Here is a 24,128-nt window from a genome sequence, read left to right as displayed (position 1 = left end):
ACCTTTACAAATGATATTTCTCTGTTGTGGAGTATTCTGCTCTTTCGGTCCGTGATACCGATTGGTACATCTTCATAAGACAAGTCCTCCTGGAGTGGAAGCGGTTCATGAGCCAAGACATGAGAAGGGTCCGGGTTGTACTTACGTACCATGGATACGTGGAACACGTTGTGGACTCTGGAGAGCTCTGGAGGCAGTGCTAGTCTGTAGGCAGCAGTACAAATCTTGTCTAAGATTTCAAAGGGTCCAATATATCGGAGGTTTAATTTTTCCCTCCTGCCGAACCTACTAATTCCCTTGAAAGGAGTGACCTTAAGAAACACTCGATCGCCTTTCTCAAACGTTAGGTCTCTCCTCTGGGTATCTGCATAACTCTTCTGCCTACTCTGAGCTGTCTGAATGTTCTTCTTGATTTTAACTATCTTGGACGTGGTCTTCTCTACCAACTCCGGGCCGAACAATCTTTTATCGCCCACTTCCTCCCAACAAATCAGTGATCTGCACGGGCGCCCATATAACGCCTCATATGGAGCCATGCCGATGCTTGCTTGGTAGCTGTTGTTGTAGGCAAACTCTATCAAGGATAGATGGTCGTCCTAATGGCCTCCGGAGTCAAGGACACATGCTCGGAGCATATCCTCAAGCGTACGAATTGTCCTTTCTGATTGTCCATCAGTCTGAGGATGGAAGGCAGTACTAAGAGACAGCTTTGTTCCCATAGCTTGCTGGAAGCTACTCCAAAACTGAGAAGTGAACCTGGAATCCCTGTCGGATACTACTGTTACTGGAACCCCATGCAATCTGACTATCTCCCAGATATACATCCTTGCCAACTTGTCCAATGAATCGGTCATCCTGATGGCTAAGAAGTGGAAAAACTTGGTAAGTCGGTCAACGATTACCCATATGGCATCATGTCCTGAACGTGCCTTGGGTAGCCCCGATACGAAGTCCATGATGATATGTTCCCACTTCCACTTTGGAATCGGTAAAGGCTGAAGTAACCCACCTGGGCGCTGATGCTCTGCCTTGACCTGCTGACATACCAAGCATTTAGATACAAAGTTGGCTATGTCTCTCTTCATCCCATGTCACCAAAACTGGAGTCGCATGCTTTGGTACATTTTGGTGCTTCCTGGATGCATGACAAACTTCGAGCTATGAGACTCCATCATGTTGTCCCTTTTTAACTCACTGTCATCTGGGACACATACTCTGTCTTGGAAACGAAGTAATCCATCGGCAGAGATTCGGAATTCTGAGCTCCCTCCCTATTTTGCATCCTTCCTGCAGGCTACCAGGGTGGGGTCAACTGTCTGGGCTTATCTTATTCTCTGGATTAACTCGGGCTGGACTGTCATGCGGCCCAAACATGTGACTCTCCTTAGATCATGAAGTCGAACCTGTTGCGTGGCCCCAATTGGCCTGCATTCTGAAACCATCAAATGGGCTAAGATACCTGCACTTTTCCTGCTGAGGGCATCTACTACCACGTTGCCCTTACCCGGATGGTATAAAATGTCACAATCATAGTCCTTAAGGAGTTCCATCCACATTCTCTGACGCATGTTGAGATCTTTCTGAGTGAATATATGTTTCAAACTCTTGTGATCGGTATAGATCTGAAAGGTCTCTCCGTACAAATAATGGCGCCAAATTTTCAAGGCATGAATGATTGCGGCAAGCTCCAAGACATGAGTGGGGTAGTTCTTCTCATGATTCTTTAACTGTCTGGACCCGTATGCTATAACCTTTCCATGCTTCATCAAGACACAACCCAGGCCCAGATAGGAGGTATCACTATAAACTGTATATCTTCCCGATCTACTCGGTAAAGCCAGCACGGGTGCAGTGGTCAGCCGCTTCTTTAATTCTGAAAAACTTCTTTCATAGTATTCATTCCACTCAAACTTGGCATTCTTCTTTGTGAGTCGGGTTAGAGGAGCTGCTAGACTGGAGAATCCTTCAACGAACCTGCGGTAATAACCTGCCATTCCCAGGAAGCTACAAATTTCCTTAACTGATGTCAGCTTCTCCCTTTTTGGGATTCACTGATACCCCTTCCTTCGATATGATGTGTCCTAGGAAGGCGGTCTGCTCAAGCCAGAATCCACACTTACTCAACTTCGCATATAACCTCTTGTTTCTAAGGACCTGCAAAACTTGGGCTAGATGGTGAGCATGTTCTTCTCTGCTTTTTGAGTAGACTAAAATATCATCGATGAACACGATGACAAATTGATCTAAGAACTCTCTGAAGACCCTGTTCATCAGATCCATAAAGATTGCCGGGGCATTGGTTAGTCCGAACGACATGACTAGGAACTCATAGTGTCCGTACCTGGTTCGTAAGCCCGTCTTGTGGATGTCTTCTGTTCTTATCTTCATCTGATGGTAACCTGATCGTAGGTCTATTTTAGAGAAGACCTGTACACCCTGCAGCTGATCAAAGAGGTCATCAATCCGGAGAAGGGAATACTTGTTTTTGATCGTGATCTTGTTCAATCCTCTGTAATCAATGCACAGTCTCAACGTTCCATCTCTCTTCCTTGTAAAAGTGACTCCAGCACCCCAATGGGACACACTATGTCTAATAAAACTACTGTCTATAATTCAGTGATATGTTTCCTCAACTCTTCCATCTCAATGCGGCTCATGCGGTAAGGAGCAACCGAAATGGGCTGGGTACCTAGTTGTAGGTCTATAGTGAACTCGACTTCTCTGTCCACTGGCAGACCGGGCAGTTCGTTTGAAAACACATCTGAAAAGTCTCGGACTACCGGAATCTCTTGAACACAAATTTTCTTCTTGGACTTGCCTAGTCAGAGAAAACAACAAGATTAAGATACTAGAAGTTAAAAAAACTTGCCATCAAGGAATACGTACTGAATAATTTTATTAATTTGTAAATGGCTTCTCGTTAGGAGGATTAAATACAACTTTCTTGTTAAACTAATCTATGGTGGCGTGATACGCCGCTAGCCAATCCATTCCTAAGATTACATCAAAATTTTCCGTGTCGAACCCTATCAGGTCTACCCTCAGTTTTCTATTTGCTATCTACACGGCATAAGCCCTATAGATAGCTCCCCCTAGTAGTGTTTCACCCCTGACAGTAGACACAAACAATAATGATTTAAGTTTATCAGGTGATACATTAATTTTTGAAGCAAAATTATGTGAAACAAAAGAGTGCGATGCACTAGTGTCAAATAAAACATGAGCAATATGGTCACAGATAGTATACATACCTTGTACTACATCCAGGTCGGCATCGGCATCCTGCTGGGTAAGGTTGTAAGCTCTGCCCTGGATAGGTGGCCTCCCTTGATTCTGGTTCCTCGGGCATTCTCTGGCATAATGCTGGGCACTGCCACAAATGCGACAAGTGTTGTTGAGGCAGTAGCAGGGTCGGTCCCCGTGATCTCTGCCGCAGTGCTGACAGATTTTTTCACATGTTGCCCCTGGAGCCTGAGGAGGGGCCTGGATGGCTGGTCTGGGCCTCTTATTTGGTTGGGCAGATGTAGTAAGTGCTGGCCTGCGGAACGGAGCTGAGGGTCGGGAACTCCCTCCTGGCTAAGGACGGGTGCTGGAGCTTCTTTCCACGATCTGTGCCTTTGCTAGGACTGCTGAATATGTCTTGAGTTCCAGTACTAACAAGTGTTGCCTGATCTCTAGGCGGAGACCCAACTGGAATCTCCTGGCCTTTCGGCCCTCATCCATCAATGTCTCCGGGGAGTATCGACCCAGCTCTAGGAACTTACGAGCATATTCTGATACTGTCATGTTTCCCTGAACCAGTTAAACAAACTCAGTTTCCTTTAGGTGTCGGAGGTGCTCAGGGAGATACTCCGCATGGAAGGCCGCTAGGAACTGCTCCCAAGTGACTGGTGTAGGCAGGGTGGTCTGCTTGAGCTCCCACCAACGTCCTGCTTCCCCTACCAGCATGAAGGAAGCAAAGGCAGCTCTCTGCTCAGGAACTACTCCCAAGATCCTGAAAGCTCTCTCAGTCTCCGCCAGCCAGTACTGGGCCTCTTCAAAAGAGGATCCCTCTACAAAGGTGGAGGGGTTCAGTCTCCTGTACCTCTCTATGTAGCCCGGGTCGATCAAGGAAGGAGCAGGGTCCCGTGGAGGAGGGACTGGACCCAGCTGAGGATAGACTGTGGGGTCCTGTGGTGGCACTTGCTGATATGTTGGGGGCACTGGGTCGTGCTGTGGCGGTGCCGGGTAGTACCATGGCTGGGGCACCAGGTTGTACTGCGGCAGTGGTGCCGAGTGGTACTATAGAGGAGAAGGCTCGTGTCGGGGTGGCTTGGGATCAGCCTGCTGTAGCGGAGGCTCAACCTGCAATAGTGGAGGAGGGTCGGGTAACTCCCTTCTCTCCCCTCGCCCTTGCTGGGCAGCTATGAATCCTTCCATCATCTCAAATAACCTGTCTACATCCTCCCGAAATGAATTATCCCGGGCCGCTCGGTTTAGTGGGGGTCTTCCTCTCCTCATCTCTCTGCACCTGCATTTCATAAGAAATTGTTGAGTAACGATTTATCGGTGAATATTTCTCTAAGCATTATTGTGTAAGGGATGGGTCCGAGGAACGCGACTCTAATACCAACTGTAACGGCCCCAGAAATTTAAATGAAATATACGTATTAAAAATGTCAAATGCGGAAGCGTAATAAAAATTTTGATTAACATCCCTTACACAATAACCAAAACGTACTCAAAACATGAAAGAACAAACTAACTAAAAGAGATACTCAGAGATAAGAACTATAAATATAGCTATGGAGTCTTTAGGCGTCCCCTTCGCCGTCTTCCTGCGGAACGGGCTCGGAAACAATGTCTTCATGATCTGAAATGGTTAAATAAGGAATGAGCTACACCAGCCCAATAAAGACATCACACTATCTCACCGCCACGGGAGTAAAGGTGGGTAGAAAATAAAAATGACCAATGGAGCATAATTTATAACAAACTCGTTTATTAACATAAAAACCTTTACCGTCCACTTACCTCGGCGAGATCCATGAAAACAACATATGAAAATAATAACCTTATAATATCATGAAATCATACACACTTTATAACATAACATATATCACACATTTACATTTCAATCATCAGGAAACAGATTTTCTCTTTTACCAGCCTACTAGTATCCTTGGGGATCCATAGGGGTTCCCCTCTACACGTGAACCATTAACATTTACAACCTGATTCTAGAGCCGTCCCCATACCCCGTCCGGTATGGGCGCCAAAACCATGAACCTCAATACCCCATTCGGTATTATGGTGAAACGGGCCGTCCCCATACCCCGTCTGGTATGGGCGCCAAAACCATGAACCTCAATACCCCATTCGGTATTAGGGTGAAACGGGCCGTCCCCATACCCCATCCGGTATGGGCGCCAAAACACATAAGGTATCCATACCCCGTCCAGTATGAGAGACCACGTTCCCGGTAGGGTTCCCTACGGATCCGGTCCGTCCACCATCTCCTAGGATATCTAGTCAGGCTGTCCACATTTTCCACTTATCAATTCACATAACCCTTTTGCCTTTTTCCTTAATCCCAATCATCCAATCATACAAAATATGTAAACCAGTAATTGACACCAAATAAGACAATACAGTACCGGGTTCACCATAATACAAACTATAATAAAAGGAACCATAGTTCATGCATACGAGACCATAACATAATTACATCAAACATCATGCTGCATTTAATACTGAAAATTAAATCAAACAATAACATACCAACACTGTATCAAACTCGGGCTCCATTGGCAACCTTAATCAATTATACATCTATAAAGTCACACAGTACAGTTTAATTATTTATTTAGCTTTAATACCGTGATAGAAAATAGGGTGAGTCCTTACTTGTTTCGGGGTCTGAATACGGCTCTACAGTGCGCCTACAGGCTGTCCCTAATTTCTCTAAATTTTTTTCGAAAAACTGAAATGCACTACCGGTACCTGCACGTGTCCCAAAAAATCCCAAATCAGACCTAGGGCCCCTTTCGGCCAATATCAGAATTCCGACACGGTGGCTCCAACGTGTTCCGGCGGTGATTCACCTCGGGTTGGCCGTTTTCGGCCACACTTGCATCGGTCCCTGCGATAAAATAACCCTAGGGCCCTCGGTGGGCCAAAAAATCACGAAAAACCAAAACTTACCGACGACGGTGCTCTCGGGTGCGGCGGCTCCTCCGGCGTGAGTTGCGTTTTGATGTTTGGCTTCGATCAACCTATAGAGAAAAGAACGGTGATCACAGTGGTATAAAAATTACATCGAATGGAGGCCGGGAAGAGCCTCATCGGAGGCAAAAACCGAGGAGGGGCGCGGCGGCATCACTGGGCTTCGGTTGGGTTTTTTGGCCGTTTGGCTGGTGGTTTGGCTCCGGTTTGGCCATAAGCGGACTCAGCATCGAAAAACGAGCAAGGAGGAGAAAATTTACCTCGATCGGCGGTCGGAAACTTTTCCGGTGTGGCGGCGGGTGGCGGCAGCCGGCTCCTCCGGCGTCTGGTTCTTCTTCTCTAGCAAGGCACTGGCGGCTAGGGTTTTTGTGGTCAGGTGTGGGTGGGATTATTTATACCCTTTGCCTTTTAATCTCAACCGTCCATTAAGATTAAATCTGGACCGTTCGATCGCGATTTAATTGGGATTAAATCTGAGCCGTCCATCGCGATGCAATATGGGCCGTCCGTGCCTGATTGAATCTGGGTCGTCCGTGCGCGTGAATCTGGGTCGTCCGTTCGCATGTTTGATCTGGGCCGTCCGTGCGCGCGGGAACGGATTTGGGCCGTCCAATCGCGCGCACGCGGATCGCCCACGTGGCCCGTCCCCTGGTCAGCGTTTCCTTGCCACGCGGCGCGTCCTCGTTGGCCGGGGCTGCTGACCGGGCCGCTGACGTGGCACAACTTTTCTAAATTGCGTTTTGACCCCCAGTTTTCGATTTTCTTTTCAAAAACACTCCCAGAATCCAAATTTTCACAACTTTTTCTCAAAATCAATTTCAATTAAATCCAAATAATATTTTTTAACCAATTTTATCATTATTTTTATTTTTATTTTCATAAAATTAAATTAAATTAAATCAAATTAAATTAATTAAAAATAAAAAAAAAATCAAATAATTACAAAATAAAAAAAATATTAACACTTGGGTGTTACACTACAACCATCTTATTTTAAGCCTTTTACTTGTTTAGACAATGAAAATTTTAATTAAGCTCTTCTAATTTCAATTAAAATTATAATTACACAATTTTAATTTCTGTACATCTTTTAATTAATAAAATTGTTGGACTTGTCTGTTCCAGTTATATATTTTAATTGCAATAGAATTTTTAATTAGGTTATTAGTCTAATTATTAAAAATTAAATAAAGCTTTAAAATAAAATTTTTAAAATTTAATATAATTTTTAGTTGACATCTACTATAATTTAAAATTTGTATAGATATTTAATTTCGGTAAATAATTTTACTTAGACATTTATTAATATAATTTTAAACTAAACTTTAATTAGACAATTTTCAGTTTTTCAGAATTTTACTTAAAATACAATTGTGATATTGAGTGCAATCTAAAATTTCTGGTCGTAAAAATTTTAATTTGTGTAAAATTTTTTATTGATATAATTATGACGTGTTATTTTTAATTATACTGTTTGTATAATTTTTTTAATTAAGTATATAATAAAATTTTTAATTACATGAGTTTAAATTTTAGTATAATGTAGTTACATCAATTAATTTCATTACAATTTTTTAATTGTTTCAGTTATAACAATTTTAATTAAAATATAATATTTTAAATTTAGAAATTAAATACATTTTTTTAGTTATATAATTTTAGTTTTAAGTAAAATTTTTAGTTTGACAATTATAATTTTAGAATTAGATAATTAATAAGATTTAGTTTAAAGTGATAGATACTATTGTAACACATCCATTTTGATTTTGTTCTAATTTTTAATTATGTCAATTTTAATACCACTAAAATTTTTAGTTAGATAATTTTAATTTTTTTATAATTTTTTAATTAGAAAGCCAGAACTTATCATCGTATGTTTTTTATTATAAGGTTTTTCATTAAACAGTTTTAATTATTTAAATATAAATTTTAATTAGATGGAATAGAATATAGGAAAACTATAGTGATGTCAAGAGTATAACTAATAATTATAAAAATTATCTGTTTATAATTAAATCTCTCAAATTCTTAATAAGGATTTCATAAAATAGATTTGAATATAAATAATCGTGCTCATATCAAATTAAAGAAATTAAATATAAAATATAAATATATTTAAATTCATAGTATAAGAAATTTATACGTTCTGCGGTAGATCTTTCAAATTAATACGTGGTTCTTTAAAGTTATCACATTCTCTCTTTTCTAATGATGAGATGACATAATAAAAAAAATTCTACGTGTAATTTAAAAACTATAATGGTTTATTTACATTTTTTTATTATTTTTAATTTAACTAATTATAAAATTAAAAATAACACTTTTAATATCTGTATATAAAAAGACTCATATTTTATTTAATGTATTAAAAATTTAATATATATTTAATTTTAATATATCACTTTTAAATAAATTTAATTAAATTGATAATTTTTTATACACAATAAAAACTGCATTAATCCTAAACAATTGATTAAAACTCAACAAAATTATTTAATAATACATTGGTAAAAAATATGATATAGATAATAAATATAATTCGTGAATTAAATTTGTACGACCTAAATTTATATAAGAATATACACGATATAAATTTTTAAATTTTATTGTTAGATATGATCATTTATGAATTTTAAACTTTTAAGTTAAAATCAACTTTATAATATATAATTTTTATTTTTTACTCACTTGATAATTCTTAATAAAAATGTTTTCCAAAATTAAATTATGATTTTTAATTTATATCAAATATAAAATGGAAAATATAATTATATTATTAAGAAGATAAATTAAGAAACTAAATTATGATTAAAAAAATCTAATTAGTTTTTATTGGAAGAAAAAAAAAATGTAATTAATTTCCTATTCAAAGTCCAAGGGGGATGCGGACTATGCACCTCCCCGTTTCTGGTTGAGAATAAACTTAATTCCCACGTATAAAAAGAAAGGATATAATTAAATTAAATTAAATTAAAAATTTATATATTCATTCTGTATCTGATAATCCTGTATTTTTCATCCTTGCAAACCCTAATTTCCAATTTCCTTCAACCTCTCGGACGAAACAATACAGAAAAATACAGAGAAAAAAGCGAAGTCTCAACGCCTTTAAAGTTTGCTTAATATTGAGGAAGGTCAGTAAAGTATTTTGTGTTTTATTCAATCAAGTTTTCTAGGTTTTCATTGATTAAACTACAAAAGGTTGTCTGTTCATTCCTGTGATTGTATTTATTTACCTCATACTTGGATTTCTTTTTGAAGAAATTGGGGTTTGGACATGATTGGCAATATCAAGTTTGATTCGTTAAATCTAATCTTGATTAATTATTTTATTATTTTCATTTTTTTTTTTTTTCAGTGTCTTTTTATTAATACATTGCAGTGATCTAATCTTTTGAGGGGTTACTCGGTTACTTTTATGTTATTGAGGAGAATTCTGTTTTGAGATTATATAATTTTTGTTTCTTTCTTTTTGGGTCTTTCCCTGGTAGTAAATTGAATAAATATATTTATGCAGAGGACTAAATTCCCTTGATAAAATATATCTTTCGTTAAATTTGTTCGCAAGATTGCAATTTCACAATGTTAGTGGCGCTTCTTACTGACCAGTAACGTCTGTTTTACTATATATTTTAAGATGATGAACTCGTGATCTTTGTCAGTCTCACGCATTTATAAATTCTGAAATATGGAGATTGGTTGGATTGTTAATGCTTAAACTACTTGTTAAGTTTGTAGCATGAATCTGTTAGTTTTTTTTTAATCAAAAGAGTAGCATGAATCTATTAGTTAGATTGAAGTCATTGACTGTTGCAGGTTCTTTGAATTGCGTTTGTACTAACTTACATCATGAGATTTAAGAGAGGGAGTAAAGTTGAGATATTCATCAACAAAGACGTGCCTTCATGGAGGTGTGCTGAAATTGTCTCTGGTAATGGGCGTACTTACAGCATTAGATATGATTGTCCCCCCGGTTCAATGAATGAGGCAGCTGTGGACAGAGTACCAAGGAAGATAATAAGGCCTTCCCCGCCTGCCTTTGCTGTGAAGAACTGGGCAGCAGGGGAAATGGTAGAGGTGTTTAATGATCTTTCCTGGAAAATTGCTACTGTTATTAGCAATATGGGTGGGAACTACTATTTGGTTAGATTGGTTGGATCTTTAAAGGAATTGCAAGTCTCCAAGACTGACATCAGAGTGCGTCAAACATGGCAATATGATAAATGGTCCGTGATTGGAAAGGTAAATTTCTTCCTGCTCATTTCATCTGTTTGCCATTTACTTTTTTTTTTTGGATTTTTTGAGGGAAAAAGACTTGTATTCGCAAGGCATGCAGGGACTGCCACCCAGGCAAAATAAACTTAGAAGGAAAAAACATCAATAAAGGACCCTCAACCAAGTCCCTAACTGAGATCAGGACCAGCACCTGTAATCCTCTCAAAAGTGGAAAAATGCCTTCGAATACTCTTCTCTTCCTTTTTCGTGTCTAAACCACCCAAAATATGGCTAGAGGGATGAGGGACACAGATTTCCTCTTAAGCTTGCCTGCCCACGCCCTCAGTTCAGCCTTAGTAGACCCATCAGATGATGACAAGCAGGTTGAGAGAGTGGAATCCCAAAGTATTCTAGCTCCTGGATACCAAAGAATAAAATGATGTCTAGGGATTTGTTCTCTCTAAAGTGAAAAAAGCATCTATCATATTGTTTTTCCTTTTTCCTTTGCAAAAAAGAAAACCATTGTTTTGCATCTCTTTATCAAGCTGTCAATGTGCCAAAGTTTGGTTTTATGTTTTGTCACTTGACATTATTTTGACCAAATATCTGTCTATTATTATGTTATTTGCACATGATTTGGTCATATTCTCATTATTATCCTTGCTCATAGCTTTTAGTATCCATATATTTATTTGTGAAATGGTCTCGTCCTTTGAAATTTATTCCTTTTGTCGTAAGTCATTTCACTTGAATTATGTTCTTTTCCATTTTTAGACTAATACTCAGTCTCTTGGTAGTTTGGACTTTTATCAAGCCTGCAACCAAGCTCTTTGAACGAGAGTCTGTTGGAATGTGTGTGTTTCTGGTCTTGTTTATTTGCTTTTTTTTTGTAAAGTAAATTCGGTGCTGTTCTTGGAACAAACGAACCCAAAAATTTGTGGGATTCATTTTCAATTCTAAATTTTAAAATAAAATTGTTTCGAACTAAAGAAAACGAATTCCACAAGGATTTACTGTAGTTAACACCAAACTATATCAATTTTAATAGAATTTGGAAATAAAATTTGGATTTTTAAGAAACTGACTAAAATACCCTCATATATCATTATAAACTCTCACTCTCACTTTAAAAATTATTAAGCAACAAGTAAAAAGATATCCTTTTGAAAAAATAACTAGGAAATTCTTTTCTATTAAAATATATTCGCAGATGTGCATATGTACACATACACTTGAAAGATTTATTTGCTGAAAACCAATTTGTGTAATTTAACAAGTAGAATTGAAAATTAAAATAACTGCGAATTCAATGAAATATATTATTAAGGATATGAGGACTATTTTTGTGCAAACAGAAATTAAACTTGAAACGAATTTGTTTCAAACATAATAGTTCAATTGAATTTTAGTAAATATATGCTTTATTTCAAGTATAGAAATTCAGTTTCAAATGGATTCCATAGTATTCCCTTGGAAGCAAGTTCACATTCCATGTTCTTTATTTTAAACTACAATTTTTATTTCAAAAAAAATTTATTCTAAACTACTCCTAAGTTTGATATGTGCATCCAGGAAAATATTAGCATGTGCCTTGATTTTCCCTGTACACTGTTTCTTGACTGACTTATATTGACATTGTTTTCAGGATCGTGAAGCTGGATTTGGGAAGTCTATTAAAAAATTGATTCCGAATTATGATCAAGGCTGGCAAGCAGTTGAACCAGGAGATAGTTATTCGGCTGTTCAGAACAATGATGGTTGTCTGGAGACTAATGTTGTATCTGCTCGAACATTAAAGAGGGTTTCACCTTTTGGCTCCTCTCGTGCTGAAGCTTGTGGAAATTCTCGTAAAGTGATAGTAATTGATAGGGAGAGTTTGAGCCGACGAGTAATGTCAGGATATCCTTCCTCCGTACTGAAAAAGGTAGATGCTGTTGCTTGCCCAAGAGAAAGTTTGGGTAAAATATACATGCATGCTTCCTCTAAAAAACACTCAAATGGATATTGTGAAATGGAGAGAAGACAGTCAAATTTTGTTGTTGAGTATCTTCGTGCAGGAAGCTCAGAAGCTAATGATTCTGATAGTGATGCATGCTCTGTTGGTAGTTGTAGTGTTGGTAGTTACAATCAGAGTATGATGTCTAGTCGAATTTTAGCAGGTTCTAGTGCAGATGTAGATACCCTTAGTAGTGATGCTGACTCTTTTTATGGCTGTGGAGATGAAGAAAAGTGCACTTCTCCTTTAGAAGAGGATGTTGCAGCAAGAATACATAGATTAGAATTGCATGCATATCGCAGTACCCTAGAGGCATTGTTCGCTTCTGGGCCCTTAAGTTGGGAACAAGAAGCATTATTGACAAATCTCCGACTCTCACTAAACATTTCAAATGATGAACATTTGATGGAGGTAAAGAACTTAATTTCTGTTGGAACCAGCTCTTATATTAGTAATAGTAGGTAAGATGTCTCTTTCTTACCCCCCCCTCTTGCCAGTCATGTCTTCTTTACTTTGCTGTAAAGACCTGGAAACATTGTAAGCAGAATAAATTGTCACAACTTGTAGCATGTCAAAACTGTTTGAATTATGGCAATCTAGACAGTGGAATCTTGTAATTGGGAATCAAATTTTTACTGTTATAGTGTTACCATTTTGTACTCTCTCTCTCTTTCTATCTCTCTCTCTCTCCCTTTCTCCCTCTCTCTCTCTCCCTCTCTCTCTCTCCTGCCCATTTTCTTCAAATTCCTGTATAACAAATATTTTAATAAAGATCTTGACTTCAATCAGCACAAGGCTTATTTCCAGGCCAGTTTCAGCCGAATAATTGCTTGCTGTTAAGGGAACTGTCTTGGACCCTTATATCTATAAAACCCCTATTAATATGTGACGGTGGGAGATTTAAGGGATAAGTTTAATATCTTATCTTCTTGGTTTTGTGTCTGTGAATGTCTCTAATGTTTATGTAATGTGTTGTAAATGTATATTCACAGGTGAAATTGGCAGGTCATTTGTCAATTTTAATTAAACTGAATCATGATTAATATGACATTTCTTTAGGAGGAATTTGGAAGTTATTTTGTATCTTGTGGTTGTGTGGAGTGAGAAGCCTGGATGTTGAGATCTATCTTATTGTCTCAGTTATGGAAGTTGTATTTCATTTCTTCCTTACATTTGTAGTCTATTGCAGTGTGCTATCCTGTTATATCCAATTTTTTACTGTAGCTGGGTTTCTTGATAACACTTAATAATATAGAAAGTTCCACTCTGAATTTATTGATGATAGCCTGCATTTTCCAGGGCCAGTGTTGGAGGCATACATACCTTGCTTCCAAAAGGTCTAGCAATGATGCTGGGGTTTACGGCTGTCCCCTTGACATAGTAAATGGTGCAGTACTGCATCCAGTTCTTTACAAATAGGACAATTATGGCCAGCCACTATTTTTATCTTCTTTTACTCTACTTTGATTCGGTAGTTTGTTCAAGGTGTGGTGGGACCATCAAGGTTTTCTTCTGAAGTAAATGCAATACTGTGGAAATGCTACCATGAAATTCTGACATGGAAGGTCATGTCTAGTTCTGGTCCATATAACGCAGAACACTACCGCTCTTGTTTGGTGATTTATGTTTCTTTCTTTCTAGTAGTTCACAAACTCCTCTGACCGTAAATGTTTCTTTCTTGGTATTGATTTGGTTTGATTTATATCATTTCCTCCAAATTGCAGGACAGGAGCGTGCTATTGTAATTAATTTTACTTGATGACTTTCTTAGCAATCTCTTCTTACAAAAGTAAAAAAAGAAAGCACTTCTATTTACTAGTTGCATTTCTTGAATTGCATACTGGTATTTTCTACTTCTAATAATATTCCTTCATGGATACCTGAGGAGCATGTTCTGGCACGAAGTTCTTTTGCCATGATAGGTTAGAACCTTTAAGATTGTTGTTCCTTCCCAGTCCTTTACAACTCAAGATCAAGCTAGAAATTTTTTGATTTTATTTCCTGCTTTCATTATTGAAAATGGAAGGAATAGACCTGTAAGCAACTGCTTTTGAGAATAAGAGTGGGTGAATGCTCGAAAGACACATTTACAGGATATGTACAAACAATGGCTTCTTCAATTCTTCATGAGGAGATGTCTTTGTTCACTAACTATACTTGTTTTCATCAGGTAATTTCTGTGATAATTAGTTTTGTTTCTCTTAAGTCATAAAGTTTCTACGTACTAAATGACAGTATTTCTTCCCATAATTTCTAAGTGTCAGCTTTTTCCCAACTCAAGTCATCAAGCTCCATTAAAGAGATGTGAGTTACATTCTCTTGGCCAGTTGAATAAACATTAACAGTCAACTATTACTCATGACTGTTGGATTCTTGAAGGTTGACTAGGCTAGTTTGCAGCTTATGTAGTACTTTGTGTTGAAAATTATCAGCTTGTTCATTTCTTAATGACTTGACAATTCATCTTTGCAGAGCCACATCTGGATCCCCAAACAGCCCCGGGAAGATGGTTGGATTTTACACTCATAATATTGATATTTGAATAGATGGATAAGAACATCATGATGATGAATATCCAAAAAGTGGACTGCCAGTTGTTCAGAAGATTAGGGCAGTTGGTACATGACCGTTGCTGCTTGCTTCGTATGATGCCACATTATTTTGATTGTCTGTTGAGGGTAAAAACTTTAGGGTGTGTTTGGTACAAAAAATATTTTCTACTTTTCATTTTCTAAATTCATTTATGTTTATACTTCATACATACAAACCACGTAAGGTAGTTAAAAATAAAATTACATTTAGGAAAGAGAGTTAAAATGAGGATAGGTTTGACAGAATTAGTTGTTCTCAATGACTTTTAGAAAACTGCTTTTTCTTTTTAGTTATACTTCCATTTATTCACGAACAAGTAATCATAGAGGTGTTTACTCATAATAAACACATGAAAACATATATGAATTTTAGGAAATAAAATCTAAATATATTTTCATGTACGGGATACACCTGTAGCTTTTAGAAATCCACTACAAGTTTTATGGCTTAACTTGTGCAGGTGTGCTAAATTGTTCTCTTGCTATTGTCAAATTAGTCACCAGTATGCATCCATCTAAGTCCAAGACTGAACTGATCTCAAACTAGAATTGATCCAAGAGACTAATTTTTAGGCTGATTGGTGAAAGGTGAAAGTTGTATAGAAATGGATAATAAGTGATGGATTTGTAGTGTTTGACTGGAACGCTCATTCTGGCTGGTGATGTACTTGTTCAGATTAACTTGAAGAGCGGAATGAAGATGACATGAATTCAGATTTACTGGTAAAGTAAGGCAGTGAGGATAGCTTGGTGCGTTCTGATTCTTGCCTGTGCACCTCATGAAGCAAAGAATATAGAAGAAAAGGTAGGTAAGCAAGTTTTCTCACTCCTGGCTAATTTAATAGAGCAAGGTATTTTCATGTATGGGAACAACCAGTAGGGATAATGAAGGCCAGAGTGTGACAATCTTGAGATTCTTTATCGTGGTGGTGAAGTTTAAAGTGGTGCAAGCAAAATGTGATCGTAATATGAATCATCCTCCCATGTAAGAAGCAGATTGCTTGGCATCTATCTTCATATAATCGACCAGGGCAAATATGCTGCTATCTAGGTCTTTAGGTATCACGTAATTGCATGTAAATTATCAACAGATAGATAGATATATGTATGGATTTTGGTTGAACAAATCGAGATCCAAGACACAATTATTCTGCTTCTGTGGAACATTTCTAGGAAATTTTATTCCTTTTCCGTGGAATTTTTTCTGATGGAATATTTTTTGGCAGTTGATATGCGAATTGTTTTGTAGCTCTTGGGTCTATTCTATGGAAGTTTGTGATTATAATGGAAGGAACCCAGCTAAAGACAAAGCAAAACTATTCCTCTAAGCAGCCTCAGTTGCTTTAAGAGTCTTTCACTACCATATTTTAACAGTTCGTGAGTTGTCCCCATACATACTGTTATTTAATTTCAGGGAAGGGCGCTTGTTTAGGTCCATTATAACCATATTTTTTGAGGTAAAACCTTCATCAGATTCAATCAACTTCACTCAATTTCAAGTTTTATAATATAATTTGTATTTTCAAATTAATTACAATTTTATCTTATTTATATTGGATATAAAATTAAAACTTTAACTCATTCATATTAAATTTTTATTTTTATTTTTATTTTATAAAATTTCCATATTTACACATAAACAACAAATGTGAGATACGTTTGTTAGTAACGCCCAACTTTAACCCCCAAAGTGGTTTAGTATGAGGCATCAAAACCACAACTCACTAAACAATTAAGTCTTTCATTCCTTATGGCAGCTTTTAAGTACGCTGCTAAGAGCCTTCGGCTGCAACAGTACTAATCACCCTTAAACACATAATTTAGATAAAAACACTTTATCCATCTATAAAAATTTATGTAATATAGAAATCTGTTGGCTCATCTCCAAAAGGACAACACTACTTCTGTAATCTAGAAAATTTTGCAGTCAAATTAATTGTTTTAATCATACAAAACCAATGATCACGGGTACCCAAAACATCCAACAGAAAAATTAAAACGGCCAATTCCTCATAACCACCGCCTGTAGGTATGAGCCAAAATGAACAAATAGACTAACACATCCTCATGCAACAAACTCAACATAGACAGAATAGTGATTCTACAATCCAGATTGTTCAATGTCCAACTAGAGAGTAACCCCTCAACACAATATACTCAAAAGCCCCATGCTCGACATCCATGAAGCCCTTCATCATCTAGTCAAATGCCTCATCATCATCATCTGGAAGAGGTTGACTGGCAGCTGCAGCAAGCTCCGCCTCATGTCTGCAAAAATTATCAAGCATACATAATGTCAGAAATGATTATTAGCAAGAAAACACGTCCTGTTCAAAACTGTTAGCATGTGAGATTAGTATCTGCCATTCTCAACATTTCTTCCAGAAGACCATAGAATTTTTGTTGACAATTTTTTTTTTGAAATAAAGCATTTTCCTTGACAATCACTTCATCGTTTATGTATTATAGATCTATAAAGGAATCCTTACTGTTGTTGTGCCGCTAGGTCAATTTGCACCTCTGGAGGAGCCAGAGCAGGAGATTCCACAAAATGTAAATTAGGATCCCTATCAAAAAACCAATAATCAGTTAGAATCATACTTGAGACTTCAGCTAACTATCAACAGAACATGAGCCTCCATATCACTAGCCAACTGTCCTTACCCAGCAAGTTTCCTAGCAAGGTAAAGAAAAGGCTTCTCAAAGTTGTAATTGCTTTTTGCAGATATCTCATAGTATTGCAAATTTTTCTTCCTGTGGAAAGTAACTTGTTTTGCCTTGACCTGTCTGTTCTTAACATCGACCTTGTTCCCGCAAAGCACGATTGGAATGTTTTCACAAACACTTGAAAACACAAGGTGGAAGAATCGGTTAGTCATCCACAGCCGTAAAAATCATCAATTTCACATTGCAGAGAAACAGAGATTTGGTTTCTATTCATACCGGCAAAGATCTCGGTGCCATGTTGGAACATTCTTATATGTCAAGCGTGCAGTAACATCAAACATGATAATAGCACATTGCCCATGAATACTGCAGCAGAGAACAAAAGGATTACAAAAAAATTCCATCTTTCATTTTCAAGTGTTTCTCCATTTTGGCAAACACAGCAAGCTCAGACAAGAAAGAGATTTTTTTCCAGTTGGGCATAAATTCCCAAATCTACATTCAGGAATACCAACAACACAAAAGTATGTTTCCAAACAAATTTAGTGTTCTCCTACTACTGTAGATGACATACATTTGCACAGACATGTTAAAATATAATAATTCAAGAACCAAGTAGCATATAAAATAAGACAGCTTCTTGAAGCAAATTTAGCCTTGTATTTCAATGACCTCTGGAGATCTGCTATCACAGAGACAATGTGATTACTTACTAATATCCATCTCTAAGACCACCAAATTTCTCTTGCCCAGCAGTGTCCCAGCAGTAGAAGCGAATTTTGCCACAGTTTGTGAAGAAGTCCAAGGGATGAACCTCCACACCAATTGTTGCTGCACATGATAAAAGAGTGATGAATTCCAGAAAGTAATTTTATATAGTAGGAACACCAAAGCCCTTTCCAGCCTGTTTGGTGGGTTTTTTTTTTTTTTGTGTTAAGAAGAGTCAGAGAGCATTCTTTGGAAATTTTTTAAGAGAGACAAAATAAGAGTGAATCAGAGTAGAAGGGTTATCAGTATCCCTCCTAACTCCTCTAAACCCCTATTTGACCACCCAATCGAGAGATAAGTGGGGTTGAAAAAGTTCAATTAGTATTTTTTTAATTAAATTTCTTAAATACCACCACCTCATTTATCATAACAACCATCCTTTAATAAACAAGGAGTTTGTCACATTGGTAAAACCCTTAGTATATCTCACTTTTGTAACCAAACAATAGTGGACTTCAAATCTCCCCCTCTTCCCGTTATTATAATTACTTCCAAACAAAATTTTATTAAATACTTATTATTTTAACTTCTTCTACTTTAATATTGAAAACCCTACCGTGCTTCTTGTTTATTTCAACAATTTCAAGTAAATTTGACAAAGCCAAAATGATAATCACAAAACACAGAGGAAGCAAATCAGACTTACGTTCATATTTTTTCTCAAACTCGCCTGTCAGATGCCTTTTCACAAAGGTAGTTTTTCCTGCATTGCACAAATAATTCTACATCAGAAGGAAAATTAAACAATCATATAAAACATTTTAAGCAAGAACAATTACTCAAAAATCAGTAGGCAGGATCTTTATCCAGCTCCAATTCAGAAAATCTTTCATCTTGGAATATTTGTCAGCATAAGCATTTGAAGATTGTTTTGGCCACAAAGCAACCATTTTACTAAACTTCTGAACCCTATAGAATAGAGTTAAACACCAAATTTACTACAAAATAAACAGTCCTTCCTTTTGCATCCTATAACCTGTACTCAATTGAATGGAGCTTTCGGTCCATTGGGAATAAACATACTTGCAAAAAGTTGTGGAACTTATTTGTAAACGTTAACTTCTCTGCTTAGAGCTGCTCTAAACATCAATTCTCATCTTCAAATGAAGTCTGAGTGGAATGATAAGGGATAAATTTCAAATTACGTTAAAAAATAATGACATTTGAAAATGAATATGAAGATTTAAAAGAGTGAAATAGACTGAAACATGAATGCATAGCTTGGAATACATCTAGCAAAATACGTGTAGGCTAGAAATGCAACTACTAAAAACCTATAGATCATAAAATATCTTACAAAATTCATGATTTATTCGTCACATAAAAGAATCACCTAATGATGGAAATGAAAGGATCTAATTGTCCTTCTGTTCTACACGTAGCCTAAATGTGAAGCTAAAACAACTACACCAATCGGATAAGATAGCAATAAACGAAAATGCCAATCCTCCGCCAAAGAAATGCTCCGGTGTGGTAATTCCTTGTCTTAAGGCCCACTGATGGTACAAAATAAAATATTTAAAGCAAGAAAGAAGTAAAAACATTCTTAAATAAAAAGTTCTAGGGCAACCAAACAGAAACTAGAGTGGGAAAAATACATAACAAAAAATTACCTGTGCCACCATCGCCAACGATTACGAGCTTGAAACTTGGGTAATCAACTGTCTGTTGGTTAGGCAACGCCTGGAAGAGAAAATCACAAAACGGTGAGGACAGAAAACTTGAAAACCTAGAGCCCCATTTACACCAAGAAATGATAAGATGAAGCAAAGATCTACTCGATAAAACAAATATTTTAAAAAAAATAATGGAGAAAACATGAAAGATAAAGAATAGAGGGGAGGAAACAATTTACCATTTGTTCACAATTTGAAATTTGATCTTTTGAAGGTATGGACAACGAGCAATGGGAAGGGAGGGAGGGAGGGAGGGAGAGAGAGAGGGAAGAAGAAGCCAGACGAGGGTTTATATAAAGGGGGGTTTAAGGAGACCCTAATTGTGGTGGAGAGGAAATCATGTGCAACGCGGTACAGGAAGTAAATAAATCAGAAGCGTCAAAAATCGATGAGTTTGTATTTAACGGCTGAGAATGTATGGAGAGACTTTTCGAGGGTCGTCTGATAGCTTTAAGGTAACGCAGCAATCTGGGCCGTTGATATGAGTGCGCCGAGCTGGGAAAATAAGTTCACGTGTGGGCGTTCTTTCAGAAGGGAGATAGATTTTCGAATTATTAGATTTAAAAAATGAAATAAAAAGGAAAAAAAGAAATGAAATAGAAAATAAAATTCTACATCAGATTGTCTAATTTTTTTTTATAATTAATTAGAATTTAAATATTATTAAATAAGTATTATTTTAAAGAAGTTTGAAGTTATGATGTTGAAGGAAAGGACAAAAATTATTAATTAGCGAACATAATCCGATAATTAACCCTTTTTTAATTGTATATTATCCGATATGTCATGATTATGGATTTTAAATTATGATTTTTAAATAAACACTTTTGAGCTACACGACAATATTTTTAAATAATTATTAAAACAGGAACTGTACCTCGTTTCTGTTTTCCTACTTATATGATGGGATGTTTTAAAAATATAATAAATATGATTAATTTATTTGTTAAAAATGATTAAAATAAAGATTAATATGTATTAATTACATTTATAGAATAATTTAATTGCTTTAACAATTTTTATGAATTAAAATATTAAATTAGTATGAAATGAAAGGGTTGATTAAGGATGAACTAAATTCAATTTGACATTTAATATATTTTTTAAAATTTAGAATATTTTAGTTTGATTTTCCTTTATCCTTTAAGTAAATTATGTACGTATATAAATGCCTTTGAAACCAATCTTAAATAATTATTTAAAATAATATTTATTATATTACGAGTACATATAATAATTGATATTTGAAAAGAAAAAAGTAGAGAGGAAGCAGCAAAATCATCAAAGAAACACAAGAAAGAAAAAGAACCGCTATTTTCTTCTTTAATTTATTTTGCTAAATTACATCTTTCACTCAGTAAAATCAGCACTACTATAATTATATATATATATATGCTATTCTCATATCTGTATTATATATATATATATATATGTGATCCATATTTTTAAGATTCACTACTTGATTAAACTCACACAGACGACTCTGATAATTCCTTGCAGTACCCTCAAGAAAAAAAAAAAAAAAAAAAAAAAAAAAAGGAAAAAGAAAACATTAATCTTAGTATTTGAAGAAAAAAGAAAAAGAAATATATGAAACACGGATATATAAATTATCCAAGGCCTTGAATCAGCATAGCTCATGGGCTGCGCACGCTCAACAGCTTGACATCATCGACAACCGGCCCGCATAGAGAAGAGAAATCGTCAGTTCTCATGGAGTAAAACGTGCTGAGGAACATGATGCGGGTGTGATTGGCAACCGCCTTGAATCTAAGAGCTGCGCGCTTGAATCCACCTTTCCCTTTCGATTGATAAGGAACCTTGATGGTTTCTCTCCCTGCAAATGCTTCGACAACCATGGAACCTTCGCAGGAGTTGCTGGCATCACCTACCAAGAAGGAAAGAACATAGCTCATACCCTCCACGGTTCTAGCCACCTGGGCAATGGCGCTTTCTTTTCCCGCGACGAGTTCCACCGCTCGTTTCTTTTGTGGGACGGAGAAGTGATCGGAGTCTATGTATTTAACGGCTTTTAAAGATTCCACTATCCAGCCCGGTAAAGGGGAGTGTCTGTCTTCGATCATCGGCGGGATTAGAACGCCGGATGAGGTGTTACGGAGAACCAGAGGGCCTCTTTCGAATCCGCCGTTTATCAATATATTCTCTGCAAAAAGTGTCACAATAGTGAACCTTCTTTCCTTTTTGGATCTGGGTAGCATGTAAACTAATGAAATTGTTAATAAGAAGAGAAAAGAAGATAATATACTGTTGGTGCGTCTGGGACGAGGTAAAGCTCTCATGGCGACTGAGTCAATAAGCGGACCACAAGCAGGATCCTCTTCAACTCCAGGGTTGTGAATAAGTAGATCGGCATACTGAGACATAGCTTCAAATCCCCAAGCATAGCAATCCCATCCATTACTGCTATACACTGTTTGTATAGGGAGCATACTCCATTCAGGGTGGACTGATATATTAAGCCGCTCTTCTTGGGCGCAAGTGCGAGCTGCACAGAAAGTAACAGCATAAAACATGCCCTTTATGAGCTTAACAGTTTGCTTGATTGAAGCCTCGTTCCCTAATCTCACTGCAAATGCTCCTTTTGGCACCACCAGCAACATGTCTCCCTGCTTTTGCCCTGATTTTATGTACTCCACAAACCCAGATATCTCCCACATCGGCACCGCAAATTTCCCAATCACCTGTGTTCCGTTCATATCTGATTGTTTTGGACCCAACTCGAAATCCCCATTCGGCAACAGTCCTATAATCAATTTAGTTACCATTAACAGAGATCAATCTACTTTCATGGAATAATCAACATTCAGGTAATCAAACAAACATCTTATCATGTCAAATTCACCCGACCCGGGAAATATAATGGTAAGTTTATTTAGAGACGGAAGACTGAAATCTTATCATGTGGCTTTATCTGCAAAACCAGCCAGGCACTGGGCCGTCGACATACCCATCTACGCCATTACTTCCTTGTCGGATGATGGGCTGGAAACCCAATTTAACTAATTCTATACGTACATAAACATTTATTCAAATTGCTACTAGGGAATTTTTGACTTTGACATTTAAGACAGAAATTTCAAAATTCAAAATTAAAAACAAGTAACTGTCATCAGAAAAAGATTGATAACTATCTTCATCAGAGATCCTGCTGGATATTAAATTTATCTGCAAGGAGATTAAATTAACTTCGCAGAAAATTGACAAAAGATAAACCTACACATTTAATTCAATAATCAGACCGAGAAACACTGTTTTCGTCGCTTGAAATCGACAAAAACCTCCAAAAAATAACTAAAAAGAATAATAAGATCTCAAAAGCTGAATATGTAAATGTAAGTATATATTTATCACTTCTGTAGTTGCTATCGAACAAAGAAGAGAGCATATATACATAGATGTAATTCACTTCTCTCTCTCTCTCTCTCTATGTATATATATATATATATGTATAGCCAAAGAGAAAACAGATAATAGAAATTCGATCTGCAGCTGAGTATTATCGGAAGAAGAAAGAAAGTAAAGTAAGTATTATCGATAATACCGTCTCGAAAGGATAAGGCGGTGGCGGAAAGTAGCAGCAGTACGAACGAGAAGGTGACCCCTCGCATTTTTAGTTTTTTCTTCTGTCAAAGAAGAGAGAAATACGAAGCGTTATAATGCAGGAGGAACGAGAGGAAGGGGATGGGGTTATATATACACGAGTATTTGCAATAAAGCCCCGGGGCTTATGGAAAATACCAAGAATTGCCATTAATTTGAGTTTTAGTTACAAATAAGCCCCTCCCGATGTATATGCGTATATGCAAATCCAGATGATCCGTATCTGGGTTTGTCTGATAGCGTGATGGGATGGTGAAGACAAAAGCTGTTAGATGGTCACATGGCTTGGTTTCATTCCTAAAAAGCATGCAAACCCCACGACATCAACCGTAACTTTTTTCTTACAGGGGCATTTTGGTAATTTCAAATCGTTATTACCACTGCACTTTA

The 24,128-nt window shown here is 36.8% G+C and overlaps 3 protein-coding genes across 24 annotated transcripts; 1 reads left to right on the top strand and 2 right to left on the bottom strand.

Annotated features, from left to right (window-relative positions):
- The first annotated feature begins 9,180 nt into the window (after nt 1-9,180).
- LOC110823466 (Plant Tudor-like RNA-binding protein) lies at nt 9,181-16,204 on the top strand. Of its 22 annotated transcripts, none has more exons than XR_002541424.2 (7): nt 9,181-9,338; nt 10,021-10,446; nt 12,065-12,826; nt 13,715-13,802; nt 13,901-14,585; nt 14,680-14,719; nt 14,888-16,204. XR_002541424.2 is itself a non-coding variant. In XM_022053856.2 (5 exons), exons 2-5 carry the CDS (start codon nt 10,054-10,056, stop codon nt 14,074-14,076), a joined length of 1,419 nt encoding a protein of 472 aa, XP_021909548.1. In that variant the 5' UTR covers nt 9,181-9,338; nt 10,021-10,053; the 3' UTR covers nt 14,077-16,204. The 22 variants fall into 22 exon arrangements, 1 of the variants encoding a protein (XP_021909548.1); XR_002541419.2 differs by having other exon boundaries at nt 14,680-14,794; XR_002541418.2 differs by having other exon boundaries at nt 14,674-14,719.
- A 704-nt stretch (nt 16,205-16,908) lies between these two features.
- Nucleotides 16,909-20,451, bottom strand: LOC110823537 (GTP-binding nuclear protein Ran1B-like). Its single transcript, XM_022053935.2, has 8 exons — nt 20,297-20,451; nt 20,055-20,124; nt 19,088-19,144; nt 18,387-18,504; nt 17,950-18,039; nt 17,671-17,850; nt 17,496-17,573; nt 16,909-17,274 (listed from the first exon to the last, which is right to left on the bottom strand). Exons 1-8 carry the CDS (start codon nt 20,297-20,299, stop codon nt 17,205-17,207), a joined length of 666 nt encoding a protein of 221 aa, XP_021909627.1. The 5' UTR covers nt 20,300-20,451; the 3' UTR covers nt 16,909-17,204.
- Nucleotides 20,452-21,508: 1,057 nt separating this feature from the next.
- Nucleotides 21,509-23,804, bottom strand: LOC110823546 (protein DUF642 L-GALACTONO-1,4-LACTONE-RESPONSIVE GENE 2-like). Its single transcript, XM_022053946.2, has 3 exons — nt 23,680-23,804; nt 22,384-22,881; nt 21,509-22,281 (listed from the first exon to the last, which is right to left on the bottom strand). The coding sequence occupies exons 1-3, from the start codon at nt 23,744-23,746 to the stop codon at nt 21,755-21,757; spliced, it is 1,092 nt and encodes a 363-aa protein (XP_021909638.1). The 5' UTR covers nt 23,747-23,804; the 3' UTR covers nt 21,509-21,754.
- Nucleotides 23,805-24,128: the final 324 nt, after the last annotated feature.

This window comes from Carica papaya, chromosome 7 (assembly GCF_054855325.1).
Source record: "Carica papaya isolate Zhongbai chromosome 7, ASM5485532v1, whole genome shotgun sequence".
Taxonomy (NCBI): domain Eukaryota; kingdom Viridiplantae; phylum Streptophyta; class Magnoliopsida; order Brassicales; family Caricaceae; genus Carica; species Carica papaya.
The sequence above is the reverse complement of the archived record's forward strand: the minus strand, read 5'-3'. Positions and strand labels throughout refer to the sequence as shown.